We start from the raw sequence: 27,054 nt of genomic DNA, 5'->3' as shown, positions 1-27,054 counted from the left end.
ATTCCCTTGTCTGAGTATACAACCAGCAGAATACTTGAGACACAAAGTCATGACTGTACAAACACACATTAAAGAATACTGTACAATTAAACCATTTTCTATTCTTTCACTTTGAAACAACTGTAATTTAAGTGTGATACTTGATCTCTGGTTTAAACAGGTGCATTCTGAAGTGCCTGTATCACAGACATGTCTATCTTTAATAAGTACACAGCATTATGTACACAGCATTTTGAGAAACATGACACAAAAAACATCTTGTTAACAACAAAGATTTCTGTGCTTTAGCGGCTAAAGTACTGCATGATGATACTCCAAAGAGTGAGTAAGGGAAAAAAAACAGCACTTCCTCTTAATATGATGTTCACATTACATAAAATAGAAAGACACATCCATTGCAGTGTCAACGATAAAAGTGTCTCTTAATATCAGTTCAACAAAAATGAAAAAAAATCATTGAAGACATGTGACAGACGTTTCCTCACTGGGCAAATGCTTATGTTTTTGAAGACTTCAGGTTCTTATCTCTCCATTGTCCTTGGCACCTGACAGGCCAAATGAATAGGAGCACTGTACACTCCATTTACATACAGTCTGCATGGCATATGGAGTAACAATGCATCCTTTTCCAGTCTGTACTGTATGACTGTGGTCAGTGCTTCAAGCTATCTTTCAGCTGCTGGAAAATACTATTATTCTACCATAAATATGTTCACAGGTGGTCATATCTCAGAAGTCCATCCACCTGTGGTACACAAACACCACCTACATCAACACTAAAAGCATCAAGTCAACAGACCACCAAATTACTACAAAACAAGTCTTTTTTTTTTTTTTTACAGCGTGGTCCACTTTTTTCCCACTAAAGGTCTTATTCAAAGTAAAATTACACTACAGTGAGGTTTCCCAGTGCTTCCTTTAAAATCACAGAACATTTTTCTCCCTTCTACATTGTGATGTGGCTTTGTCTTCAACATTGCCCAGATAACTGGATGTGCCCCCATGACCCTTGCCACAAATCAGAAACGGCAGTCCGAAGTGCGTTCGTGATCTCTGTGCTGATAGTGTGGCTGGCTGGAATTATGGGCAAGAGGACACGTGTCTGTCTGAGGATGGAGCTAGGAGCGAAGAGGCGGGGCTTTACCAAAGTCTAATTCTTATACCTGCACATGGGTTTCTTGCTGCTGCTGATGCTGCTGATGCTGCTGTTGTACATGTAAGCACTGAATGCTTGAGAGGATTTTCTTCTGATGGCCTGCCAGTGAAACTCCCAACTTTCCAAGTTCACTGAAAATGCAAAAGAAGAGTGAAATTACAACGAAGTAGTATGAAAGCAGTTCACTATTAAAGAAAATGTTTCAATAGTGGCTTAAATTGTATACCACAAAGAAGGCTATTATTCTGCCATTAAAAAAAACACCCTGATTATGTCTACTAATATCATTAAAGAAATATTCATGGAGTTTTTCCTTGTCACAGTCACCAATAGCTTGCTCATTTAAGACAAACTTACAATTATAAGGAACAAACTTATAGGTACTAAACTTATACATTTTTTATTTCTGTAAAGCTGCTGTAAAACAAAGTCCATTGTTGAAAAAATGCTATACAAATAAAAAATATATATCTTAAATTGAATTTAAATATTGACACATGCAAAGCTTTAAACAAGATTGTGATAAAAATAGATAATCAAAAATGGATGATTTGTGGATGGTCTATCTAGACTTATCAGCTGACATCATTATCTGTAACAAAATTAGACTATCACTTTTTACATACCTGATAAATATTCGTTCCTACTCAGTATCAAAGTAATCACTGGTTAACTTAGTGAGTTTGGCTGTTGTGTTGGCTAAATGTTTGGTTTAATATCATCATTATCTCAAACTATTTTTTCAACTTTGTCTTATATATATAAAGTGTCAGTCACAGTGCGTGAATAATTCAACAGGTCAAATTAGATTTTTTTTTATTTTATTTACAAACTAAAAATTCTTAGGCTTATGTAGTAAATGTATGTTCCACTACGGCACTATGTGTGTATAACCTGTATGACGGTTGACGGTTGACTGTGATAATAAGCCACATCCAATGATATTTAGCCCCACCTCTTTACCTATACTAACTGTGACATTTTGTTTAGAAGCTGACATATATCTCAGAGTACATGCTGTGCTGCTACATCCACATTCAGATAGAAAAATAAAAAAAGATGCCACATTTACAATACCCATACAGGTAAATACAATATATAGTATATACAGTACAATCCTAAGCAAAAAAAAAAAAAAAAAAAATACTAATTAATTAAATAAATATAAAATGTGAATAAATAAATAAATAAATAAATAAATAAATAAATAAATAAATAAATAAATAAATAAACATGGGCCAAGCCATTAAATTCATGGGTTAGAATTAAACAAATGCAATGCACTTTTGAGATCTTGTGTGCCATCATTTCCTTTTTTCGAGGTAAACTTTTGAGAGAAAAGCTAGTGAGAAACAGGGAAATTCACTTACATAGTCGTCTTGTACTTACAAGCAAGATCGTGATGTAATGATGCACAATTAAACAAATAAAATGTACACCCTCCAAAAAAATAATTGCATGCATTTTTCTTAAAATTCTAGCCATTATTTAGTGCCACATCTGATGCTGCCTATCAAGGATCTAATGACAAGCTCTTACTGCATATATAACCAGAAATCCTAGAGATCTACAGTGTTTGTTACATTTTTGTTGATTTCCTGATCAATGATTTTAAAGCTTAACATTTTTCCAATTTATTGCTTGGACCATTTTTTTGCAAAGGAGTGTATATTTAAACAAGTTGCTAGTATTTAGGAAAGCTGTCAAGGATTTTTAATGGATTTTATTTCTACTTTTATAATTTGGCAGAATTATGACTGTGATACTAACCTGATGCTGACATAGAGGACAGAGTCAAAAGTGACATAGCCAGCGCTGGAGAAATGTTCTTTGTACTGACTCAACTTAATTGAGTCCAGCCAGTCAGCCACTGTGTTAAATGCAGGCTCTGGACTTACTGGGTCCTCCCTAAGGACAGAAGGGGGAATAAAGATTGTTTCTCATGCACTCTAAAACTGACAAAGTACAGTACAGTACAGTATATATATATATATATATATATATATATATATATATATATATATATATATATATATATATATATATATATATATGAAACACTTTTTTTTATCTACTCTTAAAATGGCCAAAAAAATGGGCACAATATGTTTTTATTTAGGACAGGTATTTGCAGGGTTGGCCAAAGATACAGCAAAGTGCATTTTGAAATAAAAAAGCAAATAACTTCTCTTTTAGTGTATCAAAATAAACAAATACACACCATGTATCTTGATGGACTTTAGTGGATGAGTGCTCATCAACTAAAACCCAACCTCTGTTTGACTACAAGGCCAAAAATGGACCAGCACCTTCATACCTCAGAGACCTCATCACTCCTGACACTGCACCACACTGCCTGAGATCCTCTAACACTGCTCGACTGGTACAATCAGTGTAAGTCTACTCCAAGGCTCTTCTCTGTTCTGGCACCAAGGTGGTGGAATAACCTTCCCCTAGATGTCCGAATCCCTGGCTATCTTGAAGCGACTGGTAAAGACCTACCTCTTACTGAAACACTTAAACTAACACTTTCCAAGTAATTTTCCAAGGAAAATTACAGATAATGTGTAGCATTTAAACAATTTTCACTCCATGCAACATAGGTCACATCAATTCTTTATAGTTGTTTTCTACTTTATTGAATTTGATTGGATGCTTTACACTGAATATAACTACAATTCAAATAAACCATGTAAGAGCCCATTCTATTGATGCATAGCATGCAGTCATTTGCTGGATGAGAAGAGAACAGACCTCTGAGTATGTTAAGGCTTTAAATAGAAAAGTAGGATTTTCTTTTTTAGGGTTGGAAATTAAATTAAGAACACAAGTATGTGATTTCAGGAACGTTGCAACATACTTAATTCTTAAGTATAATAACCACATACAATTACTCAAGTATTTTCCAACCATGGAATCTCACTTGTTATACATATTTTGTTTTAATTGCCTCAGTTGTGAAATTACTTATTAATTGCTTTTGCAATGGTGCATAAAAAACATTAAATAAAGTTAATTGATCTGGAACAAAACAATAATTAAGAACAATATTGACTTTGCATGTCAATTATATGTTTCTTCATTTTTATTGGGTTACTTTAAAAAGGATTATATTTGTTCTATCTACAGTACAATTATTATTTAAGTGCTATGATCCAAAATTGGAGCAGGGAGCCTACACAAGTGATGCAGTCAAATGTCTAGTTTTAAAGAAAAAAGCAACAAACGCATGAACTACTGAAAGGGGGATGTTTATAAACAGCTCCCTCTACAGTGTTTTTGTGTGTCTGTGTGTGTATGTGTCATAGGTAGGTCTCACAGAAGCCTTGGAAAGGCCTTGTCAGAGCTAATCAGCAGCCAGAACCTAGACAGTTATCATGCTGCTTTCCAGATCTGCTGGGATGCCTGATTACAATGTAATCCCTGTAACACACACTTGCACACATTCACACATGCACACAATCCCATCAAGAGAATTTCAGACTCCGCTCTGTCCAAATATGAAGCGTGGTCTGTGCCTTTTGCTGCGCCGGGAGTAAAAGCAGACACGTTTTGCTTTGTTGCTGGTTAGTGCCCAACTAAACAAACCGCCCTTCATCTGCTTCCATTCTGCAGTCTCTCAGAAATTTTTTATTTGGTCATCCACCTGGTTTCTATCTACAATAACATAAGATCATATCTGCACAATCTCTGTGTTTTGATGTCTTAAACAGAAAGACATGCCGCTCCATGCTAACATCCATACACATTCTCTATTATATTTAACAGCTGTGCTTGATTGGTGAGAAGGAAAAGGAAATTGGGTTTTCATTAATCAGATGAATCAATCTTTTATCTTAAAAGCCCTCAATTGTTAAACTGTCTCAAATTGATGGAAATGGTAACGTGAGGTAGTTGTGCACAAAGTGAGCTCCATGCAGATAAGATTTTAATGGGTTGGAATGAAAGATTAACCTGCTATTAAGCTCTGACCTTAACCCTTTTGAACACCTTTGTAATTAATTGGAATGACTGCACCCCAGACCTCCACACCCTACATAAGCAACTGGCTTTACTGATACACTTGTGCAAAATGAGCATGAACCTCCACAACCACACATGAAAAGCTAGTGGAACAACTTACACGAAGAGTGGAGGTTATTATAATAACAAGAAGGCACTAAATACGGTATAAAATGTTTAAAAAGCAGATAGAGATCCTATGCTCAGATGTCCACAAACATTTATCCATAGAGTCTAGCTACTGCAGATAAGACAATAAGACACAAGGTAGCTATTCTGCATCAGCAAAGTCTCTCTCAGGCAAAGACTTCAAAACAGACTGGGGTTTTCGAGATGTGCTGTGCAAGCTATTTTGAAGAAGCACAAAGAAACAAACAATGTTGAAGACTGTAGATGCAGTGGTCGTCCAAGGAAACTTAATGTATTGGTTAAAAGACATCGAAAAAGGTACAGCAGTGCCATCATCAAAGAACTGGTGGGAAAAATAGTATCCAGGTACACCCATTTGCTGTCTAGAAAATTCTAGGCAGAAGTGGTCTTCGTTGAAGAATTGAAACCAAGAAGTCGTACCTCTGATGTGAAAATTATGCTAAGTGACTTAACTATGCACAAAACATAGGAACTGGGGTACAGAAAAATGGCAGCAGGTTCTTGGGACTGATGAGTCAACATATTTGGCTGTACCAGGAGGCAAGTTGTTTGCCGAAATGCTGTAGAGCGGTACAATAATGAGTGTCTGCAGGCAACAGTGAAGCATGGTGGAGGTGCAAAGCTTTATAAATATTTTGCATATCAGCATATTCTCACCAGACTGTACTGTTGGCCAGCTGTTTCAGGCTGCTTGGATTGCGGATCAACTGGTCCAGGTTAATGACTATCTGCCCAAACTTAGGCCTGTCACTGCGGTTCTTCTCCCAGCAGTCCAACATGAGCTGGTGTAACACTACGGGGCAGTCCATAGGGGCTGGCAGCCTGTAGCCCTCATCTATTGCCTTTATCACCTGCAGAGGATAAACAAAAACATAGAAGTTTAAACATATGTCTTTTTAGCATATCAATAAAAAAATTGTGTAGTAAGCTGTTTCTGGTTTTAATATTATTATTTAGTACATGGAACTTAGTGTTGAATTTGAATTGAAAGTATTGAATATCATTCTACAATCATTAGACTAACCTAGTTACATGCAAATGTAGCAATTAGCTCTACTCTACATAGAAGACCCAAGTAATACACACATATACAACAAGAATGGTGTTGCCATGGCAAAAAAGGAAATGCACAGATGGGTTTCTTTTTAATGCATTGAATAATATTTCCAAAATTCTTCTGAAAGTGTTGCTAACAGGCATGGAGGCAGTCTCATGTTCTGACTATAAAGTTGCAAGTTAGCTGTGCTCTATAATTTGGTTGGTCCCAACTTTCTGTCAAAGCAATGCTTTTAAAGGTGGAAATAAATAAATCAAAAGGTTTATTATGTAGAATCTCTATGAGCCATGAGCTAGGCGCAATGGATTTTAATTCTCTTGGTCTGCTAACAGAAATCTGGAAATGTTCTTCCACCAGATGCATTTAATTGGTTTAGTTTGCAAGCGTCAGGTCTTAGTCTTTGCCGGAACTGCTGTCAGGGGAATTACAGTGCTTTGGCAGAGAAATTTTGCAGGCGGATGGCAGAACCTTCAAAACCTCTTGATGTTTATATGACAGGGCACAGAAGGACCACTTGGAGAGAGCTGGCAATATAGACACTGCACAGTGTATAGAGTAGGTTTCTGTAAGTGAGAGTAGTAAACCTTGAGAAAGACTCAAAAAAGTTAAAGGGAAAGCTCATAACGTCTAAAAGCATGTAGAATCTTTTATAGGTTCAGCTATAGTAAATATTCATTTGACAAACCTCTTGAACTACATTATAATTCATATGTATACTGATTATTCTCACATCCTGATTGGACATCTCCCAGTATGGCCGTTCCCCATATGATATGACTTCCCACATGGTGATACCGTAACTCCACATGTCACTAGCTGAAGTGAACTTCCTGTAAGCTATGGCCTCTGGAGCTGTCCACCGGATAGGAATCTTTCCCCCCTGTAACAAGAAAAAAAAAGCAACAATAAGCCATCACTTTAACACCAATACACCTGCATATTCATGGAGGTCTCCATTTAGTCATTTATGTGGCAATTGTGTAATGCATTAAAATATAAAGATACAGGTCCTTCACTTCAGGTTTACATCAAACATCAGAATAGGTAAAATGCTATCTCATCTCACTAATTATAGCATGGTTGTTCACTTGAGATTGGCTGCTTTGAGTATTTTAGAATGCATATCTTGTGTAATTTAAACTCTGCAGTGAGTCTTGTTTATTAATTTCTCTATTATATAATTTTTTGTCATTCCCTCAGTCATTTCTCACTTGGTTTGGTGATCCAACCAGACTGTTTGTCAATAGAAGACAATATTGCTCCTTGTGGGACATGGGTAGAGATTCTGTGTTAAATCCTACTAGTGATGACCCTAGATGGTGGGTATGAATGTAATTACAATTCTTGCATATCTAAATGCATTTCCCCGTTCAACACTGTCACACGTTTGATCATCACTGAGATTATTCTGAATGTGCATACTGGGAAAACAACCTGCATAGATTATAATAATTCTTTATCTAGAATCTTATCTTGAATGAAACAAATCTAATATAAAACAAGTATAAAAGCTAACTAGATCTAGTTGTAGAGGAGAAAGTAGATTAATAGTGTCTGCCAAAAGCCTTTCAGGGCAATGTGATGGACAGCTTAGTGATGCAGCTTAATGAAAGATCTCTGAAGAGAAAGAGTTCTAATCAAAAGACTATACTACTGTATACTTTCTCTCCCTCTTTCCCTCTCCCTCTCTGCCTCTCTCTCTCTCTCTCTCTCTCTCTCTCTCTCTCTCTCTCTCTCTCTTTCTCTCTCTCTCTCTCTCTCTCTCTCTCTCTCTCTCTCTCTCTCTCTCTCTCTCTTTCCCTCTCCCTCTCTGCCTCTCTCTCTCTCTCTCTCTCTCTCTCTCTCTCTCTCTCTCTCTCTCTCTCTCTCTCTCTCTCTCTCTCCCCCGTGTGAGATTTCAGTGATTCTGCAGAGTATGCTGTTTTCTTTTGTACTTTGGAGTGACTGCTTCGCTATCCAAAACCTTCACTGCCATCCTAGAAGTTTTTCATCAAACACACACTACTGACCTACTTCTCATTATACAACTAGATCAAGTCCGCCTTCCAATTTTGTTTCATTTCATTTATGCTTGGGAGGGGAGTGCAGCATTAAAGGATAATTAGAATTCTAAAATAAGCCCTTTACTGTGATGTTCCTGTATTCTTTTTTTATTAACACTAAAAAGACAAGGACAGGTGAAAGACAAGAAAAAAACTGCATTAGATAAAGGAGTGCAGAATTGTAATTCAACTTTTTCCTTACCCTGGTAGTATACACTGCATCTGGGTCGTCCTCCAGGACACGGGACAGTCCAAAATCTGATACTTTGCACACCAGGTTTCCATTTACCAGAATGTTCCTTGCTGCAAGGTCTCTGTGTACATAGTTCATCTCAGAGAGATACTGCATTCCAGCAGCTATGCCACGCATAATGCCCAAAAGCTGAATCACTGTAAACTGGCCGTCATGTTTCTACCACAATACAAAAAAAAAAACATAGAATCGCTTATGCATTACCTTTACAACACATTATAAGCCAAACAAATACTTTATATATATTGCAACATTAAATATTTTTTTCGAAAATGACACACACATGACATTACCTTTTAGTTTGCTTTTATAGCTAGACCTCAGAATACTTGCTTCCACTATGAACACCATATAGACTCTTTTTTACTCTTTGCTCTCCCATAAGTTATCAATCTCAGTCATTTTCTTTGCATTTTACTTATGATTCATCTCTAAGTAATTTCAACCGTATACCCGCAGATTTCCACTCAAAATCTTCAGAAAAAGAAAAAAACATGCAAATTTATATGCAAACAATGGCCACTGCACCACACAAAGTGTTTACTGCATTGAATCATTCACCTTCAGTGAATTCTTTATCTTGGTCAGATTCCATGACCAGAATTTGTTAATATTTAGAGAAATATATCAAGATTCATTAATCACGAAATACTTATGGCAGGTAAAACATAACTAAGAGAAAGAATGATTAGTAAAAAATATATGGATTTTTAAACAAATCTACCCTATACATATCTCTACACAATCTTACATGTTCTGGATCCTGTGGTGTTTTTGTCCAATCTGTATTGGTTGCCATTGCCTCAATAACAAGCTGATATATTCAATGATCACTTTCTTTGTTGCTGAGTAATTTTTTTTTTTATTTATTTACATTTATGGCATGTGGCAGACATTCAGGGCGACATAAAGTTATTTAATTTCATACAGCTGAGCAGTTGATGGTTAGGAGGCCCAACAGTGACTGGTGTTTGGAGCTGGGATTTGAACTCACAACCTCCCCATTAAACAACACTAACCTGCCACTTCAATTCATAAAATCTTAAACCAAATGTGTTGACCTAGGAACTATTGCAAAGATCTAGTAGTTAGTACATTTGCCCAATTCTCTGTATTATGAAATAAAATTTAACGTGTTTAATATGTTCTAAGAATAGCTGCTGCTTAGAAACTCTTATGAAAAGTACAATTTAATTTTTTCAGGGATGATTAAGTCTCTTTCAGCATTTCAAATTATAAAATAGCAATAAAATACAGTCATAAGGAGTGATATTGGGAGCTACACAGAATAGATCAAATTGGTCACTAATCACAATTGTAATTGTGGGTGATGAGCCACTTTTGATTTATTCTCCTTCTTGGCTGTTACAAACATGAACAAAAATACTCACCTTCAAAAATGTGTCCAATGATCCATTTTCCATGTACTCTGTTATTATCATCACAGGTTTACCTGTAGATTTATAAGGAAAAATGAGGCAGGCGGAGATGAAAGACTGAGTGTGTGAAAGTGTGTGTGTGTGTGTGTGTGTGTGTGTGTGTGTGTGTGTGTGTGTGTGTGTGTGTGTGTGCATGTGTGTGTGTGTGTGTGTGTGTGTGTGCATGTGTGTGTGTGTGTGTGTGTGTGTGTGTGTGTGTGTGTGTGTGTGTGTGTGTGTGCAGGCGTGTTTGAGAAAGAGGTTCTGACAGAGTGCTTTACATTTATTTCTTCAAGGAAGAAAGACTCAGAAAGACATTGCAAAGTGGCCAAAAAGGCTTTATGTTCCATATTTAATTTGTTTCTGACAGAAACGAATGAATGCTAGTAGCGCACCCCTATGGACTACCCACCTTTCTTCTTCTGCCTTCTACCTGCTGGCTGTTACTCATAGTGACAGCCCCTAATCAAAGCTCTCAATAACAGTCAGGCAGATAATTAGAGTGAGCCGTCCTCAGAGAATATCTTTGTCCAGAAATACCATGAATGGTAATGAGTTCCTATGGAGGGAAGCAAGATGGAGGGGGTGGGGGTAACGGAAGGCTAGAAGAAGGGAGGCTCCTGGGGGATGTGGTGATGAATTGGCCAAGGGAGGGGGGAGAAAGAGGTGCAAAAATCTGCTAATGGGAAAGTGTGCACTTCTTTCTGCACAGGCAGCTGCCAGCACCGCATATGGGGGCTGAATAAAGGTGGGAGGGAAAGAGACGTTCACACCTGTGTGTCACAAAGTGATTAAAAATTCTCCCTTGATTCCACTGCAAAAACAGAGTGTCAATCAAAGTAGCTCCAGCCTGAGCCCAAACCTGTTCTGTGGGGCTCAAAAAAGGACCAAACAAAGGGCTAATCTGCCCTGATTATCAACCAGGGCTGATTGGAATGATGGGAAAACTCTTTCTGCACGTGCCGTCCAAGCCCTCAGACACACCTCCTTGCCATCATGATAGTACCTAATATTACGTCCCGTCTCACCTCATTCACAAGAAAATTTCTACTCTGAGCTCCCAGGCAGGCAATTTAAGGTCAAAAGAAAATTGCAAGGGTGACTCAAATGGCAATGATTGTAATTACCAAACACAGTTCCCTAGGCTGGAGTGTGAGGTTAAAGGTGAAGAAGCATTAAGTGAATCACTTTGTTACTGTCCTCCTTTACTGGAAGATGACAAAAACTACATTCTCTCTATCTGTCCAAGTCCTGTTGCTTTTGTCTCTCTGTGTGGAAGCCATCTGAATGAGATGCTCATTCAAGCTGTCAACATTAGCAAAGAACAGCTGGGTATGTTACGCTTATCAAAAAGTAAATTACATGACATGAATGGCAGGGTCAGGGAGTCATTAAAACAAATTGGGGCTTAACCAATTGCTAAGCAAGACTAATATCCACACAAGCCCCCATCGGTTACATACGTACATAGCACTGGTCACAACCTGGACTGGAAATGATAACAATTGCAGATACACACCAACACATGAAGCTAATTAAAGAAGTTCATTTCTTATAAAGTGGCAGAAGGCCCTGTGATCAGTTCATTATGGCAATTAGTCATGAGCTGCTCATCCATTGCTGTGGGTAATGGTGTATGATTGATATTGGACAGTGCTCTTAGCCGTGATATATAATTACACTGCCTTGCGCATTGCTAAAAGGAGTGTGATTCAAACAGGGCAATAACAGATAAATCTGCATAATTGTGCACATGTCTCAATTTATAACAACTAAAACAGACTATCAATTTCAGAGCATTTAGAAAGAAAAAAATTTAGTAATGTTTGGATTCTAATGATTTTAGCGAACTAAATTAATTTGTCATATTACATATCAAGATATATTTTTTAAAGAATATGTGTGTTTGCATACATAAAAAAAAATCATGCACATTTATATACACTCTATTTAAGTCTGGAATTTCATCTTATTAAGTCAGAATCTAATCTACTCATCACAAAAATGCTCTACTAGCAAATACTGTAGTGACTGTACATTCATGTGATTAAACACACAACAGGGAAAAAGTTAACACTTTCTCAACTTGACAAATTTCTTGATAAAAGCAGCCAAATTTAATAAGCTAACTTTAATCAACACAATGAGGAACATCTTAGCACAAACACATATTATGCTTGTCTGATTACATAGAAGCAGAACTTATCTATATTTGATTAAATGCATTCTAAAGTAACATTTGTGTGCATCTTGAAATATTTTATTTTAAAATATTTTATATTTAAATGTATTTAAAAACAAAATAAATAAAATGAAAATAGACATGTTACAAAGTAATATTCTTTTTTTATTACTATTATTTTTTATTATTCTCGTTATACTTGTCACTCAGTGTCATTCTTGGATAATGATTAATGATTAATGCACCCTGCCACACTATACAATTGTTGGAATGGTTTGAGAAACTCTGACACAGAGTTCGAGATGTTGACTTGACCTCTGTTTCCTCAGATCCCAATCTGAGGCCCCTATATACAGTATATATATATATATATATATATATATATATATATATATATATATATATATATATATATATATATATATATATATACAGTGGGTACGGAAAGTATTCAGACCCCCTTACATTTTTCACTCTTTGTTATATTGCAGCCATTTGCTTAAATCATTTAGGTTCATTCTTCTTCCTCATGAATGTACACATAGCACCCCATACTGACAGAAAAACACAGAATTGTTGACATTGTTGCAGATTTATTAAAAAAGAAAAACTGAAATATCACATGGTCCTAAGTATTCAGACCCTTTGCTCAGTATTTAGTAGATGCCCCCTTTTGATCTAATACAGCCAGGAGTCTTTTTGGGAAAGATGCAAAAGGTTTTTCACATCTGGATTTGGGGATCCTCTGCCATTCCTCCTTGCAGATCCTCTCCAGTTCTGTCAGGTTGGATGGTAAACGTTGGTGGACAGCCATTTTTAGGTCTCTCCAGAGATGCTCAATTCGGTTTAAGTCAGGGCTCTGGCTGGGCCATTCAAGAACAGTCACGGAGTTGTTGTAAGGCCACTCCTTCGTTATTTTAGCTGTGTGCTTAGGGTCATTGTCTTGTTGGAAGGTAAACCTTCGGCCCAGTCTGAGGTCCAGAGCACTCTGGAGAAGGTTTTTGTCCAGGATATCCCTGTACTTGGCCGCATTCATCTTTCCCTCGATTGCAACCAGTCGTCCTGTCCCTGCAGCTGAAATACACCCCCACAGCATGATGCTGCCACCACCATGCTTCACTGTTGGGACTGTATTGGACAGGTGATGAGCAGTGCCTGGTTTTCTCCACACATACCGCTTAGAATTAAGGCCAAAAAGTTCTATTTTGGTCTCATCAGACCAGAGAATCTTATTTCTCACCATCTTGGAGTCCTTCAGGTGTTTTTTTAGCAAACTCCATGCAGGCTTTCATGTGTCTTACACTGAGGAGAGGCTTCCGTCGGGCCACTCTGCCATAAAGCCCCGACTGGTGGAGGGCTGCAGTGATGGTTGACTTTCTACAACTTTCTCCCATCTCCTGACTGCATCTCTGGAGCTCAGCCACAGTGATCTTTGGGTTCTTCTTTACCTCTCTCACCAAGGCTCTTCTCCCCCGATAGCTCAGTTTGGCCGGACGGCCAGCTCTAGGAAGGGTTCTGGTCGTCCCAAACGTCTTCCATTTGAGGATTATGGAGGCCACTGTGCTCTTAGGAACCTTAAGTGCAGCAGAAATCTTTTTGTAACCTTGGCCAGATCTGTGCCTTGCCACAATTCTGTCTCTGAGCTCTTCAGGCAGTTCCTTTGACCTCATGATTCTCATTTGCTCTGACATGCATTGTGATCTGGAAGGTCTTATATAGACAGGTGTGTGGCTTTCCTAATCAAGTCCAATCAGTATAATCAAACACAGCTGGACTCAAATGAAGGTGTAGAACCATCTCAAGGATGATCAGAAGAAATGGAAAGCACCTAAATTAAATATATGAGTGTCACAGCAAAGGGTCTGAATACTTAGGACCATGTGATATTTCAGTTTTTCTTTTTTAATAAATCTGCAACAATGTCAACAATTCTGTGTTTTTCTGTCAATATGGGAAGCTGTGTGTACATTCATGAGGAAGAAGAATGAACCTAAATGATTTTAGCAAATGGCTGCAATATAACAAAGAGTGAAAAATTTAAGGGGGTCTGAATACTTTCCGTACCCACTGTATATATATATATATTGATCTTACTGGGAAAGAAAAACATGATCAGTCCTGACATTAGTTTAGATGGATTAGGATACATAACAAAATCATATTGAATTATAATGTGCCTTGAATTAATGCATTCACATTTCCACATAAAAAATAATATAACTAGAGATCATAGATAAAAGAGAAATCATAAGCATTTAATTAAAAAACAAGTTTAAATTGGTGTTTACTCAGAAATTCTTGTCACAAAGTTTATGCGTATCGCTTTTTAAAAAGCATGAATTTGGTCTTGTCGTATGGCAGAGTAAAATGGATTTTCAACAGGGTATTCCTTCCCTCTTTCTAGAATATAAAACCAGTCAAAAGTAGTGCTCCGGGGTGAAAAATAATCCTATTATGATCCTGATCTCTGCTTCCTTTGCCCACAGACCAAACACTAAGCCAGAATCCATCAAGAAAACCATCTAAAACCATATTAACTCTAAACTCAGCAGAAGTAGACAGCCTATTCACATTATCAGATTGAATATAGTCTACTAATCTGGCAGTTAAATGCACAATGGGTTTACCATAGAGACCATGACAGCTCAGTGTTTTGGTTAAGACAGGCTGGAGGACGACGGTCTAGTCTAGTCCCATTCTTTTAACCGCTGCTCTATTTGCATTACAATGAGCTCAATCATGGTCTAATTTTTCTGTCGCCGCCGATAATGATATACCAGGTCTTTAAGCTCTGTGTAATGTGACAGCCACATTTCATATTCTAACATAATTATGCTTGTGCCCTGTCTCCTCCTTTCTCCTTCTGTCAGCAAGAATAAACATAAACTAGTTGTCTTCTTTCAAACTTCTTTTTCTACTTTAATGCATCCCAAATTGTCTTTCTCAGACGGGTAATTATGCTCTTTGAGCAAGGAGAGGTGCTAGATTGGCAGCTGGCTCTGTAATGCAGTGTACGGGGGTCTTGACCTGTCGTCTGCCTCTGCACAGCACCATCAGGATGCTCTCTGACCTGTGAAATTACTGTGACACTCCACACATGATCCTATCTCTCCTATCTCACCCAATCTCAACACACACACATGGAATGGGTCACACTTAAAACCTAACATCTACCCACCCGCACACACACACACACACACACACACACACACACACACACACACACACACACACACACACACACACACACACACACACACACACACACATACACACACAAAATATGATATCTGCAAAATCAGCAATGGTGTCAAGGCTAATAAATGCCATACTGGATCTGTCATATAAACTGTCCTACCAGTTCAATATCCATTATCAAGATAAACTGGATTCTCACTGTATATTGCTTTTTTGGATACAGCGATTGCCAGTATATCAACCAGTAAAGAAGTATACATAAAATGGATAATGTAACTTGGCAGTATATCATATTAGATATAGTGCTACTTAAAAGTACTTATGAGGTCAGATAAGTATATCTTGCATGAATATGAATTTTTTTTAAGTCCACCAATCCTTTCAATGTGCCTCCAACAGCAAAATTCTAATGAAAATTATACAAAATACTATACATAGCTCACAGACTCATTTGAAAGACTGTCCTCAGGGACGTGTTTAAAACACAATGCTACAGTTGAACAAATTTGAATCTGTTTCGATTTATCACATATAGTTCACATATAGTTCATCTGTATTCAGTGTATTCTATAAAGTGTATTCATATTTTTTATTTATCACTGATCTTTTCAATAGTTTACTGTATATAGACTTGTTTACTAAGTCAGACTCCCTGTACTCATTGTAAAAAGAAATGCTTTTGCTCTATATACTGTAATGACTGCAATTTTGTTTTTCTGTTCTACTTCCACTCGCTTACTCCACATGTCTTTTGGAGGAGTAAATAAAGCGGTGCATAAAAAAATTTTGATTATCATTTCATGATGGAGGAAGAAGTGTAACATCCCGTGCCATTTTCGGTCAGACGGAGAAATCGACCAGATTTGGAGATTGATGTAAAATGTTTGGACAAATTTAGAATTATAGCCACAGATCACATTAGCCTTTGTTAAATCTTTTATTTTTTTAATAGGTTTTGCTAATATAGCAGACTGGTTGACTATTTATTTTCGAGGGATCCAATTACTAGTTGTTCTTACACTACACACCAGTGCTAAACAGCACACCACTTTGGATCCATGAGTAGATAACATGGCAAAATTGCTCTCAGTGAACTGATAAATGTAGGGCAGAGATCTGTAGTAACATTATCCTCGTGGCCGTCATTATCCTCTGACTAATAGGCCCCAATTTGGGGGTCGGTATGTGTGCTGTTTATTAGCTCGAATTTTCAAAATATGCTCTATTGAAATGCAAATTAACACAGGAAGCAGAGTATCAACAATTTTACTTCAGTCTATCCCGTTTTAGAGACAAACATATTAAGCAGAACACCATAAAATTGTCACCTATAACATTTTAGATGCTTTAGTGAGTTTGTTACAGTGAAATTTCTCTGTCTTAAGGCTGTGGAATTCTCAATAAGTAGGCCAGCATTTTTCTGATACAGCAATGTATTATAATATAATACATATTCATATCCATGAAATATTCATGTTCCTTTCATGCTGTTTCTTCCTAAAGAGGAGAAAATGATCACAGAGAAAATATGATGCACCTATACATATACTCTGTGCTTCTTACATCCATGTCTTAGGATAACAGGAACAGAGCATTAAAACACTTTACATAATACACTCTATGTGCATGAAATATACAATGCAATGCAACTACTATTGCCTTTATTTGTATTTGTTTAGTGCTACAAATATTTGTATCTGAGTTATTTGTATCTGGATTTAAACCCGAATTCACTGTCGCCTAAACCAGAACTACTTATTTTTTATTAAACATATTGTTAGAAACAGTGGAAATAAAAATCCATATTCAGAAATGCCAGTACTATAAGAATGAATTACAAATTCTCTTAACATTTTCTGTACATTCCTTAACTAGAGATCTGCATTTCTCAAGAGGGGAACACATTTTCTATTAAAATTGAGATGGTTCTCAAATATATATTATATGGACAAAAGTACTATTTAGATAGAACTTTTTACTTTCACTCATTACACAATTCACACAAATGTCTGTATTTTTTGTTTCTACACTGTCAAGCCAGGCTATTCATTTAGTTTTAATCAATTTGGTAACATGAACAATATTTTTTCTTCTCATTTTGTGCCGTTTTTAGCCCATCAACCTATTTCTTGTCATCGAGTGGCTTTTTAAATCTACCACTGGTTTATCATTTCCTTGCACCACAGATGTAGGCTATCGTACGAAGCTAACAATGAGCAAGGCAGAAGGCAACAAGAAGTATGGTGTTAACGTGGATGAGACAGAGAAAGTCAGCGATGTAAACATGACTGAAAACAGAAACATTCCTAATCATCATCTTTTCTCTACTTGTGTTCTATAAAGTGGTTGTTCAGTCTGGATACATTCATTAGATAACATTTGAAATTCTTTTGTATTAATATATTAATATGATGTGAGGTCCAGTTACCAGCGTGACACTAAAACAGATTTTACTTAAGTACATGTCGGAGCCCAAACTTATTTACTTTAACTTGAGTGAAAAAATGTAGTCAGTACTTCAACTTCTACCAGAGTCTTTTAAAACATGTTTCTGTACTTTTACTTGAGTGAACGATGTGTGTACTTTTGCCATCTTTACTCCTCACACTTCATCAGTACCTGACTTTAATAATGCCCATGTAGCTGAATGAACACATATCTCCACAACCACAATTAAAAATCTAGTGGAACATCTTCCCAGAAGAGTAAAGGTTATTGTATCAGCACATTTTAGCAAAATGTAAATAGGGATGTTCAAAAAGCACATATGAATCTTATGGGCAAAAAGTGTTGTCTATATTGTCTATTTTACAAAATATAAACAAACTAGAATCCTAAATCAAATCATCAGGTTTTTACAGTAATGTTGGAAATTCACTGCATATGTCTTTGTTGCCAGGCGAGCTTCATATATGACTACTAACTCCATGAATTGCATGAATGAAGAAACCTACTTGTGCAACAATTTCTTTGAGTCCACTAGGATCCTAGTTCTGATGTGTAACTCGAGTTTCAACCAAATCATCTTTAAACCTTAAAAATCTGGATTTTCTCCCAAGTCATCTAAAAACATGTAGATTTTTTTATTATGTGCTAAATGAACAGTGTTTAAAAAGAAATTAAATATATTTAAATTTGCATCCCACTGTGTATATGTATATGCTAATGGAACATGCACCCGAAACTCACATCGGGTCACAACTCCTTCCAGTCTGATTATGTTGGGGTGGTCAAACTGGCCCATGATGCTTGCCTCACTGAGGAAATCCCGCCTCTGTTGCTCTGTGTAGCCTGCTTTCAGACTCTTGATGGCCACATGGATTTCCCTTTTACTGGGCAGACGCAACCGGCCACTGCACACTTCCCCAAACTCACCTGGTTTAAAACACATTCACATATGGCTTGATGTTTCATTCTTTCTTCTTAGCCTGAATTTACAGCTGGGCAAATTAAACGACGTAACCTTACCTGCTCCAATCACTCGTTCTATGCGGATGTTGGAGACGTCAATTTCTTTAGCAAAATCTCGGACTGCCTGATTCGGATCCTCATATGTGTGTGGATGAATGTAAGTTCTGCTTCCAGGAAGTGGGACTGAAAAATCATGAGGGAAGGCAGCAAGGTTAGGATAACGACCATGTTTCTGTAGTCAGTTTGCTTCATTCATTAGTAACCCATCTATTTTCCTAAAAGAACGATGCTCTACATTTGCAACCTCATTAAGCATTGTCTTTGGCAGGCAGGAAAAGCGTCATTAGAGAAAACACACATTAGGCAACTGGAGTGATCAGCGGCATAATTTATCAGCAGATGCGACAGAGGGACCCTCAGCACACAGAGCTTTCACTTACTGACAAATGCATGACTTGCTAAGAAACATGCTCTCCCTCTGCCCACTTACTAAACAGTAGAGTCAAATTACAGAGTGTCTTTTAACTAGCTACAGGCAACTCAGGTTCTCCAGGATATGCTGTAAGGAACTAAAAAAGTTGCAAGACAAAAAAGATATAAAGGTGATCTCTGGTGATTAAAAGCATTGTATTTCCTTGCCTACAGCTAAGACGTTGCTTTGGATACTGTTTTTCTGAAATCAAAGTGTCTCTCACCATGGCCATGCTGGAACTGCATTTTCTCCTCCTCAGGGTCTTGCTTTGCTTTGATGTAGCCGCAGTGCCTAGCAAAAGTAAAATACAACATTCTGTCATCAATTATAAAAAAAAAAAAAAAAAAAAAAGGTTCTCTGCCTGTATGGGTTATTAGACCATGGAGAGAAATAGATAACAAACAGTATGCAATATTACACAATGATGTGAGCTTCAATAAGAATCAGGCAGGCACAAATCTGCTATTTAAAGAGTCTGGCAACCTAATAGATGTCTCATCCTAATTCTTATTACAACTAAAAATACACTGAAAGCTGGACATGTCAGACATTATCATTCATCACAGCTGCACAAAAGGTCATAAATTAAATATTGCCTTTTTTAATGAATATAGGGTTGAAGCATGCAGGGCTTAAAACTGATAACTTGTTCATTATTCCTTTAATCCGTTTCAAGACTCTTGCTTGCTTTCTTTCTTTTCATGGCATGTATTTAAGAGAGCTCGATTATAAAGAAAAAGCTGGATTATAAAGCCTGACAGAGCATAATAATTACATGGTAAAATGGAGACGGTCAGTGACTGGTCATCTTGAGAAAGGAGGCCCATCTGGGTAACAGCAGATGAACTTCAGCACTGAGCTTCAGCCTTCTGTTAGGAACCAGCTGGAGAAAGGAAGCGCTCTAAAGCTACTCCCACAGGAGTACAGCTCAATACTTGCATAACACATTCTGAAAATTTACTGTTGAATATTTATGTTTTGCAAGGGCTCACCACTGAACCTCACGCAGCTGATCGCGAAATGAAAAGTCTTTAGCACAGCAGATTGTGGCTACTGGTTATCAATTTTATTTCACGAGACATAGAGAGGTTGTTTTCTTTACACACAGCAACTTTTGTGTAAAAATGTTACAGGTCTACGTTTTTTTTTCCAAAGTGAAACCAAAAATTTTTTTTTAAGGTTTTCAAGATGCAATATAATTCATTTGTCTCAATTTCCTAAATGCACATAACATAACATATTGTACTCATTCTTTCTCTCTCTTACTTCCTGCCTTAACTCTTCAGGCTTTTAAAAGTAAAGATACCTAACTTTAACCTTTTCAGCAGAAATAGATTTTGCTATACATCAAACCTTTATCAGTTAAATGATGTTACAATTGAACAAAGACAATGAATGATGCAATATTGAAAGTAAATAAAGTAGCAGGATATTTTTTAATAGTGCCATGTTACAAATATGCAACCGCTGTATAATATTGCAGATTACAAAACTGACTGCCAGTCTTTATGACCCTTAATTTTCACCAACCAGGGATGCATTAGGGGTCTGTTGCAACCATGATGAAGTTACTGTCACAAAAGCTGAGAGGGAAGATTTTCAATGCACCAAAGGGCAATAGGTATAAGGTAATTCTCAAGAAGATTCCTAAAGACACTTTATGGAAGCAGTGTATGGAAGTTCAGATCTTATGGCATAGCAACAAACATTTTCTAAGGACAACAAAAGTCCCATTATTAATGCATGCAAGTCTTACAGGATGACCTGATGTAGATAGCGACAAATGTGTTGATGGCTACGATTAGAGCACGTAACAACCAAAGACTTTGTGGACAGACAAAATGCTCAGTATTTTTTAGTTACAAACAAAAGTCAACTTTCATGGTTATAAGGATGTTATATAACATTAGAGAACCATTATCACATTCAGAAAAAAGACGTATTATGTCTTAGTCAATATATTAATAATAATATTTTAGCATATACAATTTTTTATTTTATTTTTTACATGTGATAAGATGTAACATGTGATAACACTTTATAACTTTTCTACTTGTCTGTGCATCATTGTCCAACTGTTTAAACAGCCAGGGATGTTACTGCAATGTTAAAAACAATGATGTCAGACTGTTAGGACATGCTGTCTGAGGACAACAACCGTATGTGTGTTTGAGATCATAAATTGAGGATAATGGGCAAATTAGTTGAATAAAACTTTTATATGTATATATCTGGCTAGTTAATTTTTGTCATTCTTTCAGTTCTTTTTGTTACAAATGACATATTTGTAATTTTTGGATAAAAAAAAAAAAAAGGAAGCATAGCATTTCTGCTGAAAATGTATTTTCTAGCTTGCACATTAGTGGCCTGAATCTAAAGCTCTACAGCTATTTTGACCATGTAATTTTGTTGCTACATAAATACAGCTGAATTAAATAAAAAACTAAACAAAAAGGAAACCAAAAGTCAGGGTTTGAGTCGGTAGCATGCCCACTGCTGAACATTAAAAGAACCATTGACAACAGCTGATCAGAAAGCATCTGTGCAGCAGTCCATGCTTAACATAAGAGCCTCAAGCAGGGCGGTAGAGCACTGGGGGTCAATTACATAATAAGAGACTGCTGGGATGGAAAGATCTTCCATCCATCTCGCCCTCTAATCTGCCCTGTTGCATCTTGCTGCACAGCTGGGGCTTTGGGGCCTGTTTTAGCACAAACGGGGGTTTAGGGATACGTGTATGTTTAGGTTCCCCTTCATTGCTTTTAATGAGTGGAGGGGGTCCCCAGAGAGACCCCACCTGTCTAGCAAACAACCCGAACCACGCGTGGCGGTATACTAGTGCACATCTGTGCTCATCACACACATACACGACATTATAATTGACACATAGACAGTCCAATGGATGGACATGCTTTCACATGGCTGAGGGCTTTGAGGGTACAGATAGGTTGTGAGTGGGTATATGTACTTGGAGGGGGATGGGGCTATGTGTTTGATTGAAGCATGTGGTAATCAGGAAAAATAAATCAACCCTCCTACCCACCCAAAACACTCCCATCTTACCCTCACACCCCTGAGGTGCAACATAAAAACCTCCCCTGCAGCTGCTATACCACAATTTCGCACACTGATGAAACACTTCCCCCATCACTGCGGAAGCCCAAGAGGTTCTGCTCAAAGTTGTAAATACGCTTGCCTTCCTCTCACAGATCTAATGGGGGATGAAAGGTTGATGATTTGAATAACAGACATCCATCAATGACATTTTTGAGGGAAAAAAATTTGAAAATAGATCTGTGTGCAGTTAACACTTTCCCTGTTTTTTTCTAAAGAAAAAACAAAAAAACAAAAAAAGGTTTGCTTAATGGTATTTGACCAAGTTTGATTCTCTTGTTAAAAATTTCTTTTGTCTCTGCCTCTGTGTGTGTGTGTGTGTGTGTGTGTGTGTGTGTGTGTGTGTGTGTGTGTGTGTGTGTGTGTTTCTGTGTGAAAGCCTTTATCTGCAGGTGACAGTTGGTGCAGATGCAGAGGTGTGGAGGTGCTGACAAAGTTATTCTTCCTATGTGTAATGAGTGAGCATAGTGCTAACAGAGAATGAGTAATAAAGAGAAAGAAAGAAAGAAAGAAAGAAAGAAAGAAAGAAAGAAAGAAAGAAAGACAGAAAGACTGACAGACAGACAGAAAGACTGACAGACAGACAGAAAGACAGACAGACAGACAGACAGACAGACAGACAGACAGACAGACAGACAGACAGACAGACAGACTAAAAAAAACAGTGGAGGCTTCAATTCAACACATTTTCACTTTGAAATTCAAATTCAATTCAGGAATGGGTTAAGTGTAAACAAAAGCTAGAGTCTAAATGGCATAGGGACAGACTATGACAAGGCCTAGATTTAAAACACATTATAAATCAGCAGTAGGAAGGTCACAATGACAGTGGATGGAAATTACATTGATTTCTAAAATGTACGAGCCGTTGGTCAAAACTAAATTGTTCAGCAAAGTAATGGCACATTCAGGAATGTAGTCGCCAATCACCAGCAGACTTACCGGATGAGATATAAGTAGTGGGAATTCAGAAGTAATGAAGACTATAGGTAGGATTTATTTCATAGTGCTAACGAGGCAGAAAGGGACATGGGTTTAGGACAAAAACCCATGCTGATCCTTAGGCATGTGTCTAGCATAAAGATGGCCCTCTTCGTGGCCGCTAATAAACCAAGATCACTGTGTGTGTGTCTATTATAAATCCAGCTATTTTTGCTTTTTCTTAGTTTCTTGAAGGACAACCATAGCATAGATGCTAGTGTTAATATACAGAATAGGCATCATTCTATACAGCATAGTTTGCTGCATAAAATGGCAAATGTATCTAATAATTTAAGAACTTAAATTAAGGTCATACTTATTTTACCTTTTGTTTTTTAACCAATTAGACTGGGTATCAAATCAACTATAGATTAAATAAAAAAATATATAAAAAGGTATGGAATTATCAATACAATAACAAGAACAACAGTGTAATAAAACTGACAGCATTTGCTATTTAATATTTTGTTTCATCGCAAAAACATCTAAATTTTAATCTTAATACTAATTATGAGAGAAATTAACACAAGTTCATGCTTCTTGGATATTTACCAAAATCAGCATATTACTACAAAAGAATTTAATAAACACACATTCCCTCAATGCTTATGGCTAGAAGCAATCAGCCTACAACTACAATTACAAATCACAGTTAGGTTTTGTAATTACTTACATTATAGTAGAAATAATGTAGCTCATCTACTTACTCATTTGTCACAATTCCTAGAAAATAAAAAGGGAAAATCTGTTCTAAAACTTACATATTGTTTTAAAACCCTGAAAATAGAAACTTCTTCCATACATTTTAGAGAAAACAATTCTGCACCATATCAGTGGCTGATTTTGTTCCCTTGTCATCATCTGCCATATGTCATAATGTATGATATTGAAACAATAAAACTGAATGAGAACAATAATATTAATCAGTAATTTGCCTTGAAGCCTGAAAGCCTTCTTTCGGAATTAATACAGAATTAAAAGGAATTACTTCACTCAACAGCCCTGGTCTAAACAGCACTAATTTAAATGAAATAAAACAGATATCTCCCTGTAATATCCCTGCAGACACAAACAGGTTTTGGTATTTTATTCAGTCTGACCAACAGTGACTTGACGTCTGTCAACCCGTTTCTGTCTTGATTGATTTCTGTCTTTGGTTCGATCTCGCCACATATAAATCCTGAATTCAGCAGAAATGTCTTGAAAAAACACTACAGGTTAGTGTTCAGGCTGCGCTTATTTATTAGAACATTTAAGAAATATGATGTGGCCAATAGTTCATGACATTGCAACACCCCAGCCAGCAGACAAATAAGATATGATGTTCCTTTTGACCATTTTGAGTTGTTGAGTTGTAAAAAAAAAAAAAAAAAAAAAAAAAAAATATATATATATATATACAGTGAGGAAAATAAGTATTTGAACACCCTGCTATTTTGCAAGTTCTCCCACTTAGAAATCATGGAGGAGTCTGAAATTGTCATCGTAGGTGCATGTCCACTGTGAGAGACATAATCTAAAAAAATAAATCCCGAAATCACAATAAATGATTTTTAAACTATTTATTTGTATGATACAGCTGCAAATAAGTATTTGAACACCTGAGAAAGTCAATGTTAATATTGATACAGTAGCCTTTGTTTGCAATTACAGAGGTCAAACGTTTCCTGTAGTTTTTCACCAGGTTTGCACACACTGCAGGAGGGATTTTGGCCCACTCCTCCACACAGATCTTCTCTAGATCAGTCAGGTTTCTGGCCTGTTGCTAAGAAACACGGAGTTTGAGCTCCCTCCAAAGATTCTCTATTAGGTTTAGGTCTGGAGACTGGCTAGACCACGCCAGAACCTTGATATGCTTCTTACAGAGCCACTCCTTGGTTATCCTGGCTGTGTGCTTTGAGTCATTGTCATGTTGGAAGACCCAGCCTCGACCCATCTTCAATGCTCTAACTGAGGGAAGGAGGTTGTTCCCCAAAATCTCGTAATACATGGCCCCGGTCATTCTCTCCTTAATACAGTGCAGTCGCCCTGTCCCATGTGCAGAAAAACACCCCAAAGCATGATGCTACCACCCCCATGCTTCACAGTAGGGATGGTGTTCTTGGGATGGTATTTATCATTCTTCTTCCTCCAAACACGTTTAGTTGAATTCTGACCCAAAAGTTCTATTTTGGTCTCATCTGACCACATGACTTTCTCCCATGACTCCTCCGGATCATCCAAATGGTCATTGGCAAACTTAAGACGTGCCTGGACATATGCTGGTTTAAGCAGGGGAACCTTCCGTGCCATGCATGATTTCAAACCATGACGTCTTAGTGTATTACCAACAGTAACCTAGGAAACGGTGGTCCCAGCTCTTTTCAGGTCATTGACCAGCTCCTCCTGTGTAGTTCTGGGCTGATTTCTCACCTTCCTTAGGATCATTGAGACCCTACGAGGTGAGATATTGCATAGAGCCCCAGTCCGAGGGAGATTGACAGTCATGTTTAGCTTCTTCCATTTTCTAATTATTGCTCTAACAGTGGACCTTTTTTCACCAAGCTGCTTGGCAATTTTCCCGTAGCCCTTTCCAGCCTTGTGGAGGTGTACAATTTTGTCTCTAGTGTCTTTGGACAGCTCTTTGGTCTTGGCCATGTTAGTAGTTGGATTCTTACTGATTGTATGGGGTGGACAGGTGTCTTTATGCAGCTAACGACCTCAAACAGGTGAATCTAATTTAGGATAATAAATGTAGTGGAGGTGGACATTTTAAAGGCAGACTAACAGGTCTTTGAGGGTCAGAATTCTAGCTGATAGACCGGTGTTCAAATACTTATTTGCAGCTGTATCATACAAATAAATAGTTTAAAAATCATATATTGTGATTTCTGGATTTTTTTTTTTCGATTATGTCTCTCACAGTGGACATGCACCTACGATGAAAATTTCAGACCCCTCCATGATTTCTAAGTGGGAGAACTTGCAAAATAGCAGGGTGTTCAAATACTTATTTTCCTCACTGTATATATATATCAATTAAGATTCGATTGTAGTCATGGCAGATCTGTTAATTGTGTGTGTGTGTGTGTGTGTGTGTGTGTGTGTGTGTGTGTGTGTGTGTGTGTGTGTGTGTGTGTGTGTTTTCGTATAATGTCAATATGTGTCAGTGTGTGCTTGAGAATGGGAGAAAGAGAGAGTATGAAATTTAAAGGAAAGTGCTGGATAAAGTTTCCCCAAAGAGTCTTGTTTAAAAGAAACATTAGGCGATTATAGCTATTGTATCAAAGTCTGCTTTTCATTATGTTTTTATTTCCTCTGGGAGTTTGATTGACCATGATGTCTTTTTTTATGTGAAACTGGTCTATGAGAAATATTCCCCTATTACCGTGCACATGTATGAGGTGACTGCATAGTGCACAACATCTATTTCCATGTTAAGACCTGCACACAGGAGTCACATTCTCCCTCAATTCCCAGAACCCACTGAGGCCATTAGCTGTTCTTCTGCCTCAGTATTTATGATATTATGTTAAATACTTGCTTCCAAAGAAAACACATCTAAACATCCCAACCAAAGGCTGATTACACTCTAATGGCTATATCAGGGGTTTTCCAAGAACATTTCTAAAGGTCAAG

At 37.2% G+C, this 27,054-nt stretch overlaps 1 protein-coding gene across 1 annotated transcript in view; it reads right to left on the bottom strand.

The window, feature by feature from the left end:
- Positions 1 to 871: 871 nt before the first annotated feature.
- ek1 (eph-like kinase 1) overlaps positions 872 to 27,054 on the bottom strand; it is a 79,979-nt gene continuing 53,796 nt past the window's right edge. Inside the window, exons 9-17 of the mRNA XM_083529880.1 lie at positions 19,565 to 19,632; positions 18,927 to 19,052; positions 18,648 to 18,833; positions 10,052 to 10,113; positions 8,610 to 8,819; positions 7,096 to 7,245; positions 5,966 to 6,159; positions 2,927 to 3,064; positions 872 to 1,287 (exon numbers count right to left, since the gene is read on the bottom strand). Of these exons, the coding sequence (XP_083386006.1) occupies positions 1,158 to 1,287; positions 2,927 to 3,064; positions 5,966 to 6,159; positions 7,096 to 7,245; positions 8,610 to 8,819; positions 10,052 to 10,113; positions 18,648 to 18,833; positions 18,927 to 19,052; positions 19,565 to 19,632 (1,264 nt within the window). The 3' untranslated portion in view covers positions 872 to 1,157. The remainder of the gene's footprint in view (positions 1,288 to 2,926; positions 3,065 to 5,965; positions 6,160 to 7,095; positions 7,246 to 8,609; positions 8,820 to 10,051; positions 10,114 to 18,647; positions 18,834 to 18,926; positions 19,053 to 19,564; positions 19,633 to 27,054) is intronic.

The sequence above is a fragment of the Silurus aristotelis genome (genome assembly GCF_946808225.1).
Source record: "Silurus aristotelis genome assembly, chromosome: 25".
Taxonomy (NCBI): Eukaryota; Metazoa; Chordata; class Actinopteri; order Siluriformes; family Siluridae; genus Silurus; species Silurus aristotelis.
Note: the sequence above shows the minus strand (reverse complement) of the source record. Positions and strands in the feature narration are given on the sequence as shown.